Source organism: Anticarsia gemmatalis, chromosome 23 (assembly GCF_050436995.1).
Source record: "Anticarsia gemmatalis isolate Benzon Research Colony breed Stoneville strain chromosome 23, ilAntGemm2 primary, whole genome shotgun sequence".
NCBI classification, from domain to species: Eukaryota; Metazoa; Arthropoda; class Insecta; order Lepidoptera; family Erebidae; genus Anticarsia; species Anticarsia gemmatalis.
In genome coordinates this window covers 7,907,328-7,928,144 of record NC_134767.1, presented here as the reverse complement: position 1 = coordinate 7,928,144, position 20,817 = coordinate 7,907,328, and the positions used below count along the sequence as shown (strand labels likewise).

Here is a 20,817-nt window from a genome sequence, read left to right as displayed (position 1 = left end):
TAATTTTTTCACGCTAAGCGCGTTCTAGATTCAATAGCACATCTATTCAGGATTTAATTGCAAAACACGGATTAAAAAAAAGTCTTAATTTGTGATCACAGCACCAAAAAGTACGAGCGTAAATCGCTTTCTTAAACACACAAAATGGCCAAAATTTTTTGCATTTTAATCCTAAATTAATGTGCTATTGAACCTAATATCTTGTTTTGTTTTTACTACTTGTCTTTTATTTAAACTATGCATTCAAAGTTAAATTTTATAATTTTTCAACACTTTTGTTCAACTTTGAGCACTTGTGTGCAGTGTTGAAAAAAAAAAGAAATACAAAACATAAATACTATTCAAATAATAAAGATAATTACAAATCTAAAGAAAACTACTCTGTTGACAAAAAAATCATTTTTCATCAAATTGTAATACATTATTTTGAAATAGACTTGGTAGAAGCAGCACAGTTCCAAGCTTTTTTATCATCTAAATAATCTTTAATAGTGTAATAACCCTATAAACATGAATATTTGAAAGCAAACTTAGCTTAAACGCGCTGATAAAATAAAATTAGTCGACCGGCAAAAGTGTTAATAATTTAAGTTCGTTGTAATATTTTGACAATCATCGGTATTAATGCTGCATGTTATACCAATTTAGAATTCTAATAAAATTTAGAAATTATTTATGGCGTGGGCAGTAAAGCCACCATACATTTTTTTTTCACCACAAGTGCTCAAAGTTGCACAAAAGTTGTGAAAGATTATAAAATTTAACTTTGAATGCATAATTTAAATAAAAAACAAGTAGTAATAACAAAACAAGATTGTAGATTCAATAGCACATCTATTCAGGATTTATTTGCAAAAAACGGATTTAAAAAAAGCCTTAAATTGTGATCACAGCATCAAAAAGAACGAGCGTAAATCGCTTTTTTTAAAAAACACACAAAATGGCCAAAATCTCAAAAACTATGATACTTGTGCCAGAGGTAAATTTTGATATTTAGATCAGTTGGGTTGTCGCCCATCCGCTGGTAAAGGATTATCCATTATTTACGCCACACCCTGTATAGGTGCGTTCTACAATTACTGTCGCAATGCTGGGCATGGGTCTCCTCCCGAATTGAGAGAGGGGTTAGGCCTCGTGTACTCAGGCCAAGTGCGGTTTAAGAACATTGCAATTCATTGCATGTCCTCAAGAAATGCGTTTTACAACTTTTTGCGTATGAAAGGTTTCAACACGATGTTTATATAAATTACCTACACAAGTGGCGGTAATTTGTTTTAACATACTACAATTTAAAACGTTAATAAAAGTCCTGTACATATTTTAATGTCCAAACTCATGGCGGAAAACATAAACAACATCAATTTAATTTTGAAACTGAAACTAGTTCAAAGAATAATTTCGCGGTTTATTTATTATGCATTTCATTTTTCAGTGGTCATGGTCGTGGAATCTAGAATGCTAATGGAATAAATTATTTTTTATAACACCTAACACAGAATTACTGAACTTTATTAATAGGAATAATATATTTTATTCAGTTTTTAGATACTTTCATCCAATGTTTGACTACCTATCTCTAAAATAAAAAAAAAACAAGCACAAGAAATCGAAATAAGAGACTAGATACCTATTTACCGCCAGTCAGGCCCATGATACCTGTACAGATTTGTTGCTAAGTACTTCTATATTTTTATTGAAGTAAAAGATTTTTAAACTTATTAACTAAACCGAGGGCAAATTTATTAATCCCCTGTTAATCGATTATTTAAGAAACCTCACAAAACATCTACGTTACTGAAAAAAGACGTGAAAAGTCAGACCTGGGTGAATCTTTGAAATTACAACATTGTAACGGTCAGTCGACAGTTCAACTTACCTTTTGGCATTCCGCATGGTGGTTTTGTTCTGGAATTATCCAAAAAGTCCAAGTCATACCTCCTGGCAGGAGGGTACGTCAACGCCACATGTCCATTTACATCGTAACACACAAAACTTATCACTAAAACACAACACGCTACACTTAATAAAGACGCCATGTTTGATTCTCTCATTTTAAAATTTGTGTTTCACTTCCACATCACTTTTGAACTTAGAACGTCCTAATCATGTTTGGAATTCACTTTTTTAGCCCGCCATTCCTTTGTTTCCCTGCGCCAATTTGTTGTTTTATCTGTAACAAATGAAAATATAGATTAGTTAAAAATATTTTTAATGAAAAGATTAAATATATTACCAAACAAAATAACATTTGACTTTAAGAATGAAGGCGCATTAATTACGCTCAAATTCTTAAATTAAAACAACGATTTTTTTTAACGAACGATAAACACAGTTCGCGAGTGTAATTTTTATCTTTGTTTGACGAAAGTCCAGGAGTCAAAGTTTAATAAAAATAAAGAAATTTAAAGAATATTTTCCTATGAAAGTAAAAATAAACTACCTCCTACTCTAAACTAAGCAAAATATTTCATATCCACTTGCGATTCTAACGCCTTTTACCTTCATTTTCATCTATCATTACCTCCAAGATCCGAGGCACTTATCACAATACACGACGTAGGATGTACAAGACATCTCAAGGAAACTGCAAATGAATCCATTGTGTAGAGTTCGGTGGCCAACCGTGACAAGTACCTGTTGTTTTCATATTATACTCACTATTACTCATACTACCTTACGAAGACGCCGTAGGTTAAGTAATATTCAACCCACAAGCGTCTTCTTTCGGAATAAAGCTTTGAGTCTAACGTACATTTATTAAGCCAGTATTGAGCAAATGTGGGGCTGGGTTAAAGTCACCTATCGTATTTAGGCAATGAGTCTTCGGTCAGTCTTTGGTCTCTTCAGCCCACTCACGTGGGCAAAGGACTAAAGAATTTCCCTAAGTAGGTATATGGAATTTAAAAAAAAATACGTCTCTTCAGTCCACCTTCGTTGGCAAAAGATGTGATTTTAAGTTTATATCCTTAGAATTCAAAGAATAAATGGAAACCTAAAAAGAACAAAAGTAAAAAATTACGTTGATAAACACATTGACACAACGACACGTTGATTACAGTTGGGTTTATAAGGCAAAATCTATGGAAAAATACCTACTATATTCATTTAGCATTAAAGATCATACGAATCAAATTATTAAAATGCCAGGCGGCAGGCACCCCAAACCTATCGATTGCACTTAACTACTCTTATAACAGAAACATTAATCAATCAATAAGTACCAAGCACTTACAAGCACAGATAAAGAACCAAACATAATTGTATCAAAAGAAAAATACAACCAATAATATTTCTTATTACCTTCGCAATAACAATCCCTACTATAATAATTGAAATTAAATTACTTGTACTTTCTAACAAGAGATATTTGATCCAAATTGATCATATTTTCCGATACAATATTATGAACGTGTAATCTGTCATGATTATGTGCAATCATTCTCTTGTTAGCGTTGTTGAACGAATGTTCCAATTTTAAATTATATTTTCTTTTTAAATATGTCTTTCTGAAAGTTGTTTACTTGATCTTGTGAGAATAAAAATAAGTTTGTATGCAAACAATATGGAGGTTTTGTCACATTTGGATAATTATCAGATAGGTAGCTTGTCATTTAGAAATTTGACAGTTGATTTTGTACTTTATGAGAAACTGACCCTTATGGACCAAGATCCCAGAGCTGCCAGACCTACGTCATTTTAGCAAAGCTGAAATTTTGAGGATTGTTAGTATAAAGGGTCTGTTAAGAGGTATGCACATCCACTACCTTGAAAGCGGGGCCGTTTTTGAGGTAGCGCGGAGTGAAGGTGCGTAAAAAACGACCCAACCTACGTTATAGTAGCAAAGTTGGTTTTCAGATATGTTATTAATGATATTATGTAGAATTAAAATTGACTATTGCCAGACCGTTTCCCGGGGCCATTACTTCTGCCAGACGCCTTAAATGTTATAAAAAAATGAGGTCAACTACGTCATAGTAGCAAGCCTAAATTTTATATATGTTATTAAAGGTACAATTTTAAGACCCCCTGTATGCGGACAGACCATTCCGCAGGGCCCTTCGTCCCCTAGACGCCAATAAACTTTCCCTATGAGTGCGAGAGTAAGAGCATTATTCATACGCATAAATGAAAAACAACTGAATTAAAAAAATAAAAATTGAAAAATTATTGAATACTAGCTGACCCGCGCATCTTTGCTTGCGTCACTTAAGAGAGATAGGTCAAAATGTTACATAAACGGGTTATGTAACATTTTTCACTGGTACTCTGCTCCTATTGGTCGTAGCGTGATGATATATAGCTTATAGCTTTTCTCAATAAATAGGCTATCCAACAGTAAAATATTTTTTTATTCGCACCAGTAGTTCCTGAGATAAGCGCGTTCACACAAACAAACAAACTTCTCAGCATTATAAAATTAGTATAGATTAAAAGTACTTGGAATGTTTAGGAAGATAAGTAACATTATTTTGGGAATTATTTTAAAAATAGATATGGTTTACACTATTCACAAAAATTATGAAAAAAAAATGTAGTCATTCATCATCATCATCATTATCTGAGCTCTTACTTCCCTCATCAAATTGAATATTTAAATCATCTCCACCATCGTCTTCATTGTTACTTGAATTCTCTGTAAAAAAAATGTAGGTAATGATGTTGAAAACAGTTACAAGTAGGTATATTGAAATAATTTATAGTTAAAATAAAATACCTAATTCGTTTTCAAGTGATTCGCTTGAGAAACTTGGCAATTGGTCACCATCAAACCACTTAAAATGATAATGGTTATCCTTTAGAGCCCACCCTTTATTTGCTGGGCTTAAAATGCTAGGACGCTTTATATGAGCATTACTCCAGACACCCGCAATATCATTTGCTCGTCGAAATTGTTGAAGCTCAGACCATTTAAAATTTTGAAGAAATCGCCAGAATGTCAAGAAGCTTTTGTTCAATTCGGAGAAGTTGAATTATCTATTGATAAAGCGAAGGAACAAAATATATTTGATGTAATTCAAAAATTTATCTGCGAGTTATATAATGTTCCCGGATTAATTGATGTAGATGCTGCACGGCTACAACTTTTCATTAACACGTATACAGTCGGCGATGTGAATGAGAAATTCCACCGGCAAAATGTTAAAAAATTCGACGCAAGTAATTTACCTCCTTGTAAATCTGAATTGCTTTAACAATTTCGACGAGCAAATGATATTGCGGGTGTCTGGAGTAATGCTCATATAAAGCGTCCTAGCATTTTAAGCCCAGCAAATAAAGGGTGGGTTCTAAAGGATAACCATTATCATTTTAAGTGGTTTGATGGTGACCAATTGCCAAGTTTCTCAAGCGAATCACTTGAAAACGAATTAGGTATTTTATTTTAACTATAAATTATTTCAATATACCTACTTGTAACTGTTTTCAACATCATTACCTACATTTTTTTTTTACAGAGAATTCAAGTAACAATGAAGACGATGGTGGAGATGATTTAAATATTCAATTTGATGAGGGAAGTAAGAGCTCAGATAATGATGATGATGATGATTGACTACATTTTTTTTCATAATTTTTGTGAATAGTGTAAACCATATCTATTTTTAAAATAATTCACAAAATAATGTTACTTATCTTCCTAAACATTCCAAGTACTTTTAATCTATACTAATTTTATAATGCTGAGAAGTTTGTTTGTTTGTGTGAACGCGCTTATCTCAGGAACTACTGGTGCGAATAAAAAAATATTTTACTGTTGGATAGCCTATTTATTGAGAAAAGCTATAAGCTATATATCATCACGCTACGACCAATAGGAGCAGAGTACCAGTGAAAAATGTTACATAACCCGTTTATGTAACATTTTGACCTATCTCTCTTAAGTGACGCAAGCAAAGATGCGCGGGTCAGCTAGTATTCAATAATTTTTCAATTTTTATTTTTTTAATTCAGTTGTTTTTCATTTATGCGTATGAATAATGCTCTTACTCTCGCACTCATAGGGAAAGTTTAATGACGTCTAGGGGACGAAGGGCCCTGCGGAATGGTCTGTCCGCATACAGGGGGTCTTAAAATTGTACCTTTAATAACATATATAAAATTTAGGCTTGCTACTATGACGTAGTTGACCTCATTTTTTTATAACATTTAAGGCGTCTGGCAGAAGTAATGGCCCCGGGAAACGGTCTGGCAATAGTCAATTTTAATTCTACATAATATCATTAATAACATATCTGAAAACCAACTTTGCTACTATAACGTAGGTTGGGTCGTTTTTTACGCACCTTCACTCCGCGCTACCTCAAAAACGGCCCCGCTTTCAAGGTAGTGGATGTGCATACCTCTTAACAGACCCTTTATACTAACAATCCTCAAAATTTCAGCTTTGCTAAAATGACGTAGGTCTGGCAGCTCTGGGATCTTACTCTATTATACTTAGTTCTGCTTCAATAACTTTATAGAGGACCTTGTATGTATGGTTGGCGATAGGTGGAGGTATACAAAATGAATAGTTCATGCCAAGGCTCTTAATTTTTATTTATTTTCGAAGAAAAATCAGTTCCATAAATACATCTTACTAATCTTCGAAGAATCTGCGGATTTTCATTTAAACATACAAGTTAACGTAGTGTATAATATACAATATGACACAAGGTTACATGCCGAACAACCCAACTAGCACACAAGCTGCTTATACAGTCGTTATACAGCCTGATAGTTGCATAAGAGTCGTTCAAATGCTGTACAATTCTCTATAAGTTGTATACTAGCTATTTAAAAAACCCTTTAACAGCTAGGCGGGACAGTAGCCGTTTAGTAGGAAACTAATGACTTATAGTGATATATGAGCATGTAATTGCATCGCTAGACAGCCTAGGGAAGTATAACTGAGTTAATGGAATCTTCTATAACACCGTTAACTGTATAAGGGGACTTTAGGAGATAAAGAAGTTTAAACGGAGTTATGCGTTGCGCTTATAGCGCTCAAGAGCGTTAATAAGCTTTTTGTAATGCCTTAGGTTCTATAACAGATTTTTTTAGGGCTAGTGTATTACTCATCTATAAAAGAGTTGCGTAGGTCTTTAATAGCGCCTTGAGCGTTATATCATATATTTATATGGCTTCTGTACGGCAAATAGATATATAAGGTATCATTCGAAACATTTTTACAGCCATGGGGATTACAGAATTATGTTAAGCACCTAAAGCGCTATAACCGAGTAATATACCTTTATACTAAAGCTTAAAATTATTATCATAATATTATGATAACCACTATATGTAGAACCACTATACTTCTTACTAAGGAGCCTAAGGCGTTATAAAAATCCTTTAACCGGCCATTGTGCAGCTTGTTATAGCGCTTGTGTGCTAGTTGGGAACCTATTAAACTCTAAAAATAATAATCTGAGAACAAAATATAAGTGTATATTACATTGATTACTGACAAAAGTAACAGAAATATCATTAACTCCAGGATATTGACTTCCTAACGTTACTCGTATCGTAATAAACGCGACTTGATACAATGTTGCGTAAATATTGTCAATATTGTGTTTACATCCTAGATTACCTAGTTCTAGCTAATGAAGGTGTTTAAATCAATAAATAAATAACTTTAATCAAGAATCATTCTGACAACTAGTACTCACTAAGATAAAGCTCTAGATAAGTTTAAGCCGGGGAATCACAGGAGTTTCAAAACTTACTTTTTTGTATTTATAAAGTTTTTACACGGCTTATTGTAACGCCTACGCCCATGTAAGTCGGATTCTTAAGTCTTGTGTCGGGAGGTCGTGGGTTCGATTCCGACACGGAGCAATTATTTGTGCGATCCACAAATAATTGTTTCGGGTCTGGTTGTGCTTTGTATCCGTTTTTTGTATGTCTGTAAAAGTCCCCGCGACACAAGAGCAAGTCTTAGTGCGAGAGGTAATAATATGGAGAGGAAATAAAATGGTAGAAATAGCTAATAAATAAACCTACTTAGTTGTAAATTATTATCTCGTGAATCACGGAAGGTCGATCATCAGTCAGCTGGTCGTCACGGCCGTCACTCACTTTCACCCGCCGCTCTCGTTAAACATAACACTCTTGTTTTCAATCACTATCTACGTACAACCACGGTTCATATCATTTGATAACATCGTATCGAGTTGATTGTAAAACAGTGTATTTTGAGAATTTCGGCAGTATTTATAAATTTTCATATGCCTCAACTTCGCACTTAAAACGACTTTTATATTGGAAACTTATATTCATATCTGTATTAGACTGATTAATTCTGTTGTCCTAAATTCTGGCTGTAAATGAGAGCAAATGTTCTCAAGACTCTCTTCTAGGTATGAGAGAGGTCTTGTAGAATAGACTATAGACTCCACCACGGTTCAAGACATAATACAATACCTAACAGAAAATTCGTTCAAGAGCCGTTTAAGTATGGAAAACAGAATAACTGTTTCATCGTAATGAACTTCATTTGTTTTATGTAATTAAAAGAACTATATTCGAACAAAAGAAAAGATGAGGTTCTTTTTATCAGCTTCCCTTTTTATTAAAGTCTATTTGACGATAGGACAATGCAACTTAAACCAATACTGAAGATCGGACACCTTAAATATTTCCATGAAATAATATATCACGATTAAATCAAGATAACCACGATTTATTCCACATCATAACTTGTAATCACCATACACCGCGATGGTTGCTTATAACTTATAACTCTTATAGAAAAATGCCGTCATAATAGTTACTCAATAAGATAGCATCGCACTTTCACTGCGCGGTCAACGATCATTGATAACGAGTTAATGATCCTTTAACTATTTATCAACATGATATTTATGATAGCGGTAACTACATTCGCGCGAAAATACATTTTCCCGTTTTGTTTTTGTTCACAACACTTTTGACTGGTGCTATAGTCCTACTTTTCATAGCGTGATGTTTTTTAGCCAATAAGGTAATTATTTAAGTCTTAAATAGTCATTTAATACAAGAAGGTTTTTAAATTAGAAGTTGCAGTTCCTGAGAATAGCTTGTTGAAACAAAAAACTTTTCAGCTTTATATCATCAGTATACGTTGTGTGAAATATTTACTGCTAGAAATATAGTCGAAAAGGAGTATTTTAAAGAAAATGTTTAAGTAGCAGAGAAATGATAGACGCACTTTTCATACGTTCTCTTATTGATGCATCAAACAGGCTTAAAAAAGGCCAAGCAATGAGAAACTTTAACATGTTTGCAAGCACATCATAAAGAAAATATGTTCAGAATTCAGTTTCCACCGAAATTCTGATAATTACATTTCGTTGACAAGCAAAAAAGTCTTCAAGTGAAATGCAAAAAGTCTCATTCAACAATATCTAGTCAATACTGGTTAAAATCAGCGGGGCATCATTACTACAAGCTAGTAACGCCACCTGCCGAGCCCATTGTGCACTAACTAGATTCATAATAACAACACTGAAAAGGTTTTCCTTGAACGTGATTGAAGAAAGTTTGAAATCTTGTAATTGTGAGACTTTTTCAACATCTATCTTACCTGAAGGTTTGGTTACAGTTTTCTATGTTTATACTACATACATAATATTACGCCATTAATACATGAAGGAAGAGGTGTAAGAAATTCACCCACGTTTCGCCATTAACAATGTTAGTACCATGTAATAAGGGGCCATGTTCACACTGATAGGATGTAATTAAACTATCGAACAAAATTATGAATGTATCTACGTTAGCTTAATATCTATCAGATTGATTATCCGATACTTATTTGAAGTTGTAAAACTGGCCAATAATATCTTCTGATTCAACTTTACCTGTAGGATTTGATCGATGATATACGCCTGACGCAAGCTTGAAAACATTTTCAACCAGGAAATTCTCAACTCTATGAAAAATCATTGAAGCATTTTCCATACATATATAAAATCAGTACTTGGCGGGAAATAACCGAGGGTAAAGACCGTTGGGGGGATTTAGGGGAGACCGTTACCTGTCTGTATGAGACAGTATAGGTTAATAAATACAGAATTATTCCACACAGGAGTAGGCAAGTATCAAAGAACGCTACTTGCAACGATCTCTAAAAACTTCTTTTACTTTCATCCATACATCACGTTGAATCAAAAATTGTATTCTTTTAAATCAGGAGTTCCCAACCAGTGGTCCGCGGACCACTGGTTGGGAACCCCTGATTTAAAAAAGTGGTCAGTCAAAAAGTGGTCCGCGAATGACGTAAAAATTAAAATTTTCAGGATGTTTATTACACTTTACTTTTAATATACTCACATGGTGGTCCCTGCTGACAAGAATAATATAAAATAGGTTCCGGACTAAGAATATTTTGGGAACCCCTGTTTTAAATGTACATTAGCCTATAGGAACAGCTATTATAAGTTAAAGTTTACATAACACAGTATTTGGTCACATTGTTATTGTTCCGTGTCACAATGCACTAGTTTGTACACCGCTGTTATGGGAATCTTACTATAATGGACTCGAATTACTGTTAGTGGGAAACTAGGGTCCGTACCCAGTTGTTTGTAGTTACTTGTTAAAAAACTATTAAGAAGGTAAGGTTTGTTTGACGCGAGACAAAAATATGTTCGGCCGTACTTAAAAATAAATCGGTGTTCGGGATAGGCATAGGTTCTTTTTTGTTGTTACTTACCAAACAATTTTAGAAAACCCTAAATATTCTTATAGATCGAAACATTTTCCTTTTTATTAACGAAACTGTTTTAACCTCAGCTTTGGAAGAATTATTTATAATGTCTATAATGAACAATAATATAATATGTAAGTCTGTTTCATAAACACGTCTCTACATCTGGAGTAATTTGAACGAAAATGTAATAGGTAGGTACCTACCTACCCCAGAAAGAAAAAGCTAGTCTTTATCCCGAAATTCTTAAGGAAACTATGCGACTAATGATGCATGTACATAAACTAATGTACATAACATAAGTCTATGTAGTATGTAGGCACAGTTGCAGGTAAGATTTAGTAACAAATAATTCATTACAGATAAGTACCTAAGAGTTTTATTAAATTACTTACTAAATAATTTTCACACAGTACTTTATTGTATTTCAATGTATTTTCGCTACTATATTGTACATTCACATTCCTAAACTGTGAACGCAGACGGCAACAGGTTCTCAACACTAGTATGTAAATGACCGCATCTATACGGACTGGTCATTGTGTAATATCTTAGCGCGTAATTTCTTACGACAAATGGTTTCATTGACTTTAGCTATGTTTTGTGGAGACTTTAAATAAATATAAATATTGTTATTTACACACGGTTATTTGATTGCAAACTAAGCAGGATTTGTACTATAGTAACCTTAGTTATTTATTACTAGCTGACCCGCGCAACTTCGCTTGCGTCACATAAGAGAGAATGGGTCAGAATTTTCCACGTTTTTGTAACACTTTTTTACTGTTACTTTGCTCCTATTGGTCGTAGCGTGATGATATAAAATATGCATTTTTTTCACAAAAAATATTAATAAAATTATTTATATTTATATCTCTTAATATGATGAAGTCGCGCTAAGGCATATCCGCCATCAAAACAGTTGCCATGACAACGGAATTTTGTTAATTTAATGTCATTATAATAATGATTATTCGCGACTTCGTTCGCCACCTGAATTTTCCCGGGAAATGCGTCATTTTCCCGGGGTAAAAAGTAGCCTATGTCCTTTCTCGGGTATCAAAATATCTCCATACCAAATTTCATGCAAATTGGTTCAGTAGTTTAGGCGTGATTGAGTAGCAGACAGACAGACAGACAGACAGACAGACAGAGTTACTTTCGCATTTATAATATTAATATGGATTATTATTATAAGCCCATATCGTCCCACTGCTGGGCAAAGGCCTCCCGACCCCATAGATTTCCATTAACCTTAGTCATACAGAACTTTTATTAATTACATACTTTTATAGATAAATTAACAAACAGGCTCGGAACAGATACTCGTGGTCATTACACAATTTTATTATAGTGTAGAGCCGATTGTTTTGTTTCCCCACTTGTAAGTATCGAACAGCATATCAAAAACGAATTTTGACAAGACATAAAGTGTTTGCTATTATCTAGTAGATAGGTTATCTGGTGCTCTGAAACTGACTCATAGTCTATTTGTTTGGGTTGAATTACATCTTGGATTATAATCTGTAATTTTGTTCAATCTTATAACATCCGATATGGTCTAGTGGCTAGGATACCTGGCTCTCACCCAGGAGGCTCGGGTTCGATTCCCGGTATCGGAATATCTTTTTGCATTTCAAAAACCACTTTTACTCATTTTGCAAGCTTATCTACTAAGAATAGAGTACAATTTTGAAACAAAATGCAATAAATCTTATTGTTATGTAGATTACTTAAGTTTTTCATTGTTCTTATGACATGATATGTCTTAAGACCAATTTTGCTCTCAATTTTAACTAGCGTAAAAGATAATGGGTCAGAGCCCATTCGTCCCCCAAGATTCGCACCCTGTGCCCACTCGTCCCCTGGAACTTTTGAGGGGCCCATTCGTCCCCTGAAGAATATTTATTTTTATTCATTCTTCTAATATAATTACATGTATATGTGTATACTGCAGTTTGGTAGTCCTGGTACAGTCGCGCAGAAAAGGCTATGATAAAAAATATAGTATTTCGGTAGATATCATGTTTATTTCAAATAAGATTAACACATACTTACATAACTTAAATCTAATAAATTGTAACTAGAAGTAACCTACATAAAAATTGGCTAAAATCACCGTATTTTTTGTATATTTACCAACTACATGCAAAATCATAATAACTTAAATCTAACAAACTATAACTACAATAACAAAAAATGACTAAAATCACAATAATTATTGAAGATTAAAACAAATCAATATTATTTTAGTACAAAACTAATCTTATATTTGATTTTTCATTTTAAATTAATAATATATGCATAGCTTTTCCATGCAGTGGCCTAGTGAAATCTGATTTTCAAAAAATTGGCTAATTATGCGATTTATTCTTGCTTCATTTTCAATCGATTCAGGAGTCCGATTATTTGTTTGGACACCCCTTCGCACCTGATCCATTTTATTTTTTTTATAAATTCGCTTCTTTATGTAGAGTGTCTTAACATTGCAAAATATTTGGTTTATGTCTACCATTAATTTTACGTTTTAAATTAATTCCGTTAATAAACTGTTCACAAGTGTATTATGTTAACCGTTTCTTTCTAGCTAATTTTATCTTAGGGGACCAATAGGCACCTGAATAGGTACCGAATCTTTAACTTATATTGTATATATATTAGAGGGGACGAATGGGTACCTTAAAAATAATATTTTTTATTAAAATATTAATTGGTCCCCTACCAGGAGACCAATGGGCACCTATGTAGGGGCCGAATCTACAACTTTTATACTAGGGGACGAATTTTAGGGGACGAATGGGCTCTGACCCAAGATAATGTCTACACAAAATTGTATTAATAACTGTTATCTGGTCACAGTATAGTGCAACAGAGGAATTAAAGCTGAGGTATTACGTTTGCGAGCATTGACTGCTTGCAATGAGTGGTGAAGGTGATACCGCCCTCTTGCGGTCGATAGCGGACAACCCGGAAATTACATAACGTAATTATTACGGAAATAAATAAAAGATTATCAATGATTGTGATGACTATTCTTTAATATCAGATTAAAATACATTATCGTTTTGTAATAAATTATGTATTTCAAAATATGGTTTGAGTAAACAATACCAATTAATTAAATTGCATGAGCACATAAACTTATGCAACGCCATCTCTTGGTGGGTAGCGATAATTATCACTTTATCAACGGTGTTGTCAAGGCGCTTATCGAAGTGCAATCAGTGTGAGAAACTTGCAAGCATTGTCGTTTTTAGGTAACAACACGATTAAATATATGAAATAACTGTTTTATAATCATTTGAGAGTAATACGCTTTTGTAAGTAGGTTAATGAATACAAAAAGATGTTGATTCGATATTAATGCTCTATAAATTAGTCGATTTATTATGATTTGTTTACAATTTACTAAACGCTGTGTAATGCTTATGTGTAACAATACTATTAATAAATTAATCAACTATTAACTGCAATAAAAATTGTATTCAACATTTTTATTAACTTTTGGCGCCATTTTCTTATCGCTTTTTAATGTCAGTGGCTGTCAATAGGCACTGACCACGCGAATTCAGCCTAATAATCGACTAAAAATGAAAGCGATTTATAACAAGACAATAATTCTAAAATCATTTAAATAATATAAACATTAATCAGAAACAGTGAAAATAGTGTAAAATCGACTATAATAGGCTCGAAATGATCGTGACCAAGTGATTTGCCTTACAGCAATCCCGCCTTCGCGGTTACTTACATTTACAACTTACACATCCATTTTAAACCTTATTTTGAAGACTATAAAGCACATTTTCAATAGTCTTCTACTTCAATAATTTGCAGATATATTGTTTAAAGTTGATTTGAATCTTACCTTTATGTATATAAAGGTAATTTTTGTTTATTTACATAGATTTGCAAATAATAGGAAATAAAGTAGTTCCGTCATTGTTATGAGCCTGTTGTCTCTCTATGGTATGCAAGATTTAATCGTTTTAATGCTCCAACCTGCTTCATTAAGGAAGGTTGATTGGCCAGATATGAAATGTTTACAGCATTGATTAATTATGAGTCTTTATTAATCAAAACAAGCGACTAACTACACTTAAGGATCATAAAAGAAAAACAAAACATTGAAATTGTAACTTTAATTATAGAAAATAATGTAATCGTCACTTCATTTTTAAAACGCAACTCAAAATTGGACCCCTTTTATTAATAATGGTGTAACAATTTAATTTCAATCATACTTTTAATCGACTAAATGTACAATACGTTGTTATTTTCCTTAGTCGATTTAAAGGTCATACCGCCCTTTGGTCAGTGCCCTTTTACTAAAATAAAAATAAACAATCAGTAATTGGCTGAGAGTGGAGTACGACCTTTTTGCTCCAAGTCTCAACCAAGGTGAATTGCGCGGAGTTTAGAAAATTACAATCATTATGCACAATGTAGTACCGACTAGTATATAACTACCAAACAGATTACAGGGAATGGAAACCTTAGGATAGCAGTGATAGTATAATAAGATGGTAAGTAGTCTCTACTGATATGGGTACTAAGTAGTTGCTAGTGTCTTTTTTTTGTAGACCAAATGGAGTATATTTTGTAGTCTTTACCGGAAGTTTTGCAACTGGGATCATTTTGTAATTACGATTTCCTATTTTAACGTACTTTATGGAGATTCATTACGGGAGGAGACCCTGACCCAGCAGTGGGACATTATTTATTAATAGAGTTTAAGCAGGGTTGACTAAAATTTCTTAAGAATGTGAAGTTTTGATTTAATACTTGCAACATTAAAACATGCACTTCGAGAACTCATAAAAATGTTGGTAATTATATTTCACATCGTTGTCTCGGATTTGCGTGTATTTATTACAATCTACATTTTAAATGTCTTTTGTAAGATACTGCGTAGGAAATAAGAAAAAATTAACAACTGTAAAAATGAATTATCCTAAAATATTAACTTTTAACGTCTAACTAGATTTAACACAATTTTCTTTTAGTGATCCAGTTGCTACAGTTATCTATACTAATATTATAAAGCTGAAGAGTTTATTTGTTTGTTTGTTTGAACGCGCTAATCTCGGGAACTACTGGTCCGATTTGAAAAATTCTTTCAGTGTTAGTTAGCCCATTTATTGAGGAAGGCTATAGGCTATATATCATCACGCTACGACCAAAAGGAGCAGAGTACCAGTGAAAAATGTTACAAAAACGGGGAAAATTATGATTCTCTTAGTGACGCAAGCGAAGTTGCGCGGGTCAGCTAGTAAAATATAAATCTTCTGACTAAAGTTCTATGTAACTGTTTACAATTTGATTTTATGCTTTATTTTACAGACTAAAATATTATCTGCAAAGAATACCATCAAACAAGTAAAAGTGTTTGCAGTAGAAGTTACAAACCTAATTTACCATAAAAAGTTATACTTAATTAATTAAATTTACTATAAAGCAATATTTGCTGAAATCAACAGGTGCGGCAATAGTTGCCAAAATGACAAGGTCGGTTTAAACGTCGTTACTCGTCAAATACATTACAAAACTCTTACCTATATCACTATTACAAATATACTTTAGCTATTAATAACTTTAAAGTACATATTTTACCTTAATTAAAATTACACACTCTAATTATAATTTATACGCAAAATAAATCAAACAATGACCGTAAAAAAACTAATTTAGTTACGTTAAGTAACATCACTATTATGCCATAGTCGATTTTCTGACAGAACGATTGGCAATCGACTCGTTTCTGCATCGATGTAATAGTCTCGATTAATTACGATTTTCACACTTGTCTATGATATTATTTATGACTTTTTAATAGTCCATGTCATAGAGTTTCGCCATATTTTGAAATATGGCACGTAATAAAGTTGTTATTCATTCTTTACTGGTTTTATTTTATGAACTTAAGTGTTACGCATTTCAGTCATAGTTAAAGGCACACAATAAAATATAGAATTTTATATTATTACAATTCGCAATGTATTTAAAACTTGCACAGAAGAACAAATAATTATTTATTATATCTCTAAAAGCAATAATCTTTCAATAATTTTGCGCAATCGAAACATTTTATAACACAAAATAAACATAAAATTTAATTAATCGGACCATAGAGATAAGTATCATATGTGCAAACATTAACGATTCAACGGTCAATTGCTTCATTTAAATCGATTCCAGTTTCGTGTATCGATTAATCGGAAAGAAATGGTAAAACACTCACTGCAGACTGAAAGGTGAACTAGATTGCATAAAGGCTGATTGAACAAGATGCAGTAACCTGAATTACATGATATTTGCAAGATGTTTACTTACTGCAATAACTTTGCATTTATCTGGCTAGCATATTTTTTTCGTCTCTGAACTAAGAAGGATTTTGAGCGTGTTCTACGAGTATCATACGGGCTAAAATAGGAATATTATTATGTTTCTTACTATCTTTTCGTCGTATAGTTAGAGGTTGATGCAAATTTGTTCAAATATCCGAAAAGTCTTTGACATAAGGTTAGTGTAATTTAAACAATAATTATTAAACTTTCGCGTTGCATGTTTACTAAATCACATTTTACTGGTATTACAACACGAGCATGCAGTTAAATTGGTGGTTCGGCCGGTGTATAGATAATAATTCGTGTACTTACTAAAAGTACACAGTTCTTAATCATATATCGCACTTATAATACAATAGTTAAAAATGAAGTAGGAGATATTAATTTGTTACTAGTAAAAAAAATACGGTAAGTCTATAGTTTTAAGTTTAGTTGTAGTTGTGTCGATGTATTTTGAGTTACTATATAATGTGTTATTAGTGCGATATGTCTATTTTTATGTTCTGTATGTAATACACTAGCAAATCAATATACAATCATTCCATATAAGTCCATCAATTCAAAACATTGATCGGCGATTAAGGACAATCAGACCTACAAACATGTCCTATTGAGGAATGCGCAGAATCCAGCACAATGTCGTCCACTAGGCATTGTTAGGCAATATTACGAGCTAATCTAGAAGTCTAGACTAAATACCTGGGCTAGACTCGGAACAAATATCTGTAGGACATGAATATTTGCATTTGTGATTTGTAAGGCGATGTTAACTTGCTGACAAGCGGCAAGTTCTTAAATGTTATTTTATTTATTTGATTTCTACGACTGACTACCGGAGAATACAAATAAGTAAAATATGTGTAAGTAATGAAAATTTTGTTTTAAAATCAGTTTTCTTTTTTTCTGCCTCTAAAGCTTTTACGACCAAACCGCTGAATCCATTTCATTGAGATAATATATGTATATAAGTTACTTAGAGACGCGGGATCGTACAGAGGTTTTGCAAAAATTATCAAATATAGCATTTTTTTCAAAATCTTTCCTTAGATTCTTGAACAATAGAAAATTCCCTTAAACTTTGATATAGGTTTCTTACTTAACACCAAATTTTAATAATATAAATACGCAATAAAGGCGAAAATCTCGTCTCATTTCTTCGTTTAGTCCAATTTCTACTCTCACCAATCAAAAACGAGGTAATAACACAACGAAATACCACTGTCAATTAACATCCTATTTTCCCACAAGGTGACCTAAATCTTAGGTATGAATGAGTGAAATTACTACGAGTTGTGAATAAGTAACAGTCGGACAAACAAACTTTCGCTTACACGTAACGATACGCCGAGTTATGTGCTTTTATTATTGATAGCTATTTGATGGTGTTTCTGATCATTTTCTAGGGTAAATTTAGTTTAAGTAATAATCGATATAAGTCAGTATTTAGAAGTATTTCTGATGATAGAAAAGACGGCGCCTAAAGTATGTGGTATTAGTGATTATATCAGGAAAGGGTTTGTTGTGTTAGAAATACCCAGAATGTTTTTTTTTGTTTTTGTATATTTTGTTAGGTATAATAACTTACATCATTCTCGTGCTAGGTCGTTTCTAGATTATCAGTCACAAAGACTGTGCCTGCTTGTTACTGCAAAAAGACCTACCTATTTTTACAAAAATTGTAAAAAAAATAAGTTCGACAATTATGATATTTCAAGGTTATTTTCCCGCTTTATAAAAGTTACTTAAGAGGTCAGCTACCCAACAATAGATGGCGCAATAATAAATTATAATTTTGTTCCTAAAATTTGAATCGGCGATTGGAAAGTGACGCTTGTAGCGAAGTGGGGCGTACGTGAGATTGCTATTGGCGCGTCGAAAAGTGTACGAAGAAAGCAAAAATTTTGTTTGCTTGCTTTTTTGTTTGTTAGAAAATGTTTTGTACGAAAGTGACATTTGTTTTGTTGTTTTATTGCCAATTAGCGTTTGTATGTTTGCTATTATCTCTTGTTCTGTTAGTTTCGGTCGTTTTGTAGAGTTGTGTCATTCGCTGTTTATTTAGAAATTATGTTAATACTTAATACTTACGTTTGAAAATGTGAGTTTTGCGTTATGTAAGGTTTGTGTTACGGCTTTTTCTTAATTTTAGAAGTCAAAGATCTTCAATTCATAGCAATACGTAAATATGATAAGGTAGTAGATCTACAAAAATGGAAATAGCTAGAACAGCGGTGTTTCCATAATAATATGTACTATATTTCATTGTAAGCTTTATAAAAGGCTTACTTTCCAACACTTATATGACACGCAACATTTACTCAATAAACGTATAAAAAAGAAAATCCAATTTTCTTCCACTTTCCCGCGCCATCAATTTAATATGACATTGTTTTTTTTTCTCAGTGTTGCCAGCTACAATTAAAAACTCCACGACACCTGTTATCTAACCTGTGTTGCCATGTAACGCGCACTTAAACAATGGCAGATCTAATTATACAAAATTGTCCCTGATATTATCGTAAAGTATATTGTGGCAACATTATCTGGAAATATGTGAAAGTAGGCGACAATGAGTGTTGCCAGTTTAGTAACGGTTGGAAAATAAAACCTGAAAAGTGAGGAGTTAAGAAATGTGTTCTTACTACATAACTCAAGTAGAATTACTTCAACATTTTTACTCTTTTGCTGGTTTCGGTTTTGACTTTTAAGTGAAATAAAGACTCGAATTATACCTAAGTACCTAGAAGGAGGCTCCAATCACTGTTTGTAAATACTGTATTTATAAAACAATAATCTGTACTTTTTTTTATAAGTTAGAATAGTTGGAATATCCCAAAAAAATCTTTACCGCACGCCTGAACATAATGATATTGTGATTTCAATCATGCCGTGTCTTTTTGTTATTGATCAAAACATAAACTACTGAACGGATTTCGACGAAATTTGTTACAAGGATAGATTATAACCTGGATTAACGAAAAGAATACCATTATATCGAAGTATCTTTTCAAACGGACGATGTCACCGACAAAAACTAATGCTAACAAAAAAAATCTTCATTAATATGGTCTCCGTAAACTAATTTAGTTTTCAAAAGGTCAGTTATCTACTACGTCGTTGACGCTAGACAGCCTTCAATCAATTCCGGGTCACCACAAAAACTCTTTATTCAACTATTCTATACATTAACATTACCTAATTAATTTGTACAGTAATGTGATTACTTTCACGGTAATTAATACTTTTAATCTTTTTCAAGGGAAGAAAGTGTTGAAAATGAGACGATGTTTTATTTTTTGAACTGCATATTTGTGCATCAGATGGATTGTATATTTCCTGTGAAATAAATAACAAACGAAGGTTCATTAAATAAGTCTTCTTCTTATCGTATGGTCAGTGGTCAACCTAGTGTCAAAGTTGTTCAAGCCGCCCGATGGCCTTTGACATGGCTTAACGACTGTTACCTTAGTACATAACAGCCGGGACCGACTTTTTACGTGCCCTCCGAAGCACGGAGACGCCCAGTTCAAATACCACTATGCGGTCACCCATCTATGGAATGACCGCGCCAACGGTTGCTTAACCCACAGATCGTTTACCGACCGGTGAGCACAACTGGCTATGGGCGCCTCCAAAAATAAGTGAGACCTGTACTTATACACATGTAATTACGGTAAACGCTTGTAACTGGGGTTTGCAGATATGTGCAGATTTATTTTCATAGAATTCTCGTTTAACCGATCTACGACCTCCGTGACACATTGGTTAAGGTGGTCGTTACGCTACTACCATAGCGTCAGTAAG

At 33.1% G+C, this 20,817-nt stretch overlaps 1 protein-coding gene and 1 non-coding gene across 4 annotated transcripts in view; one reads left to right on the top strand and one right to left on the bottom strand.

Annotated features, from left to right (window-relative positions):
• nahoda (DOMON-like domain-containing protein nahoda) overlaps nucleotides 1–20,817 on the bottom strand; it is a 107,373-nt gene that overhangs the window by 37,532 nt on the left and 49,024 nt on the right. For all 3 annotated transcript variants that reach the window (XM_076130093.1, XM_076130095.1, XM_076130094.1), the window contains exon 3: nucleotides 1,877–2,170. In XM_076130093.1, the coding sequence (XP_075986208.1) occupies nucleotides 1,877–2,051 (175 nt within the window). In that variant the 5' untranslated portion in view covers nucleotides 2,052–2,170. The remainder of the gene's footprint in view (nucleotides 1–1,876; nucleotides 2,171–20,817) is intronic.
• TRNAE-CUC (transfer RNA glutamic acid (anticodon CUC)) lies at nucleotides 12,220–12,291 on the top strand. The gene has a single exon. It is a non-coding gene; the product is annotated as a tRNA-Glu (tRNA).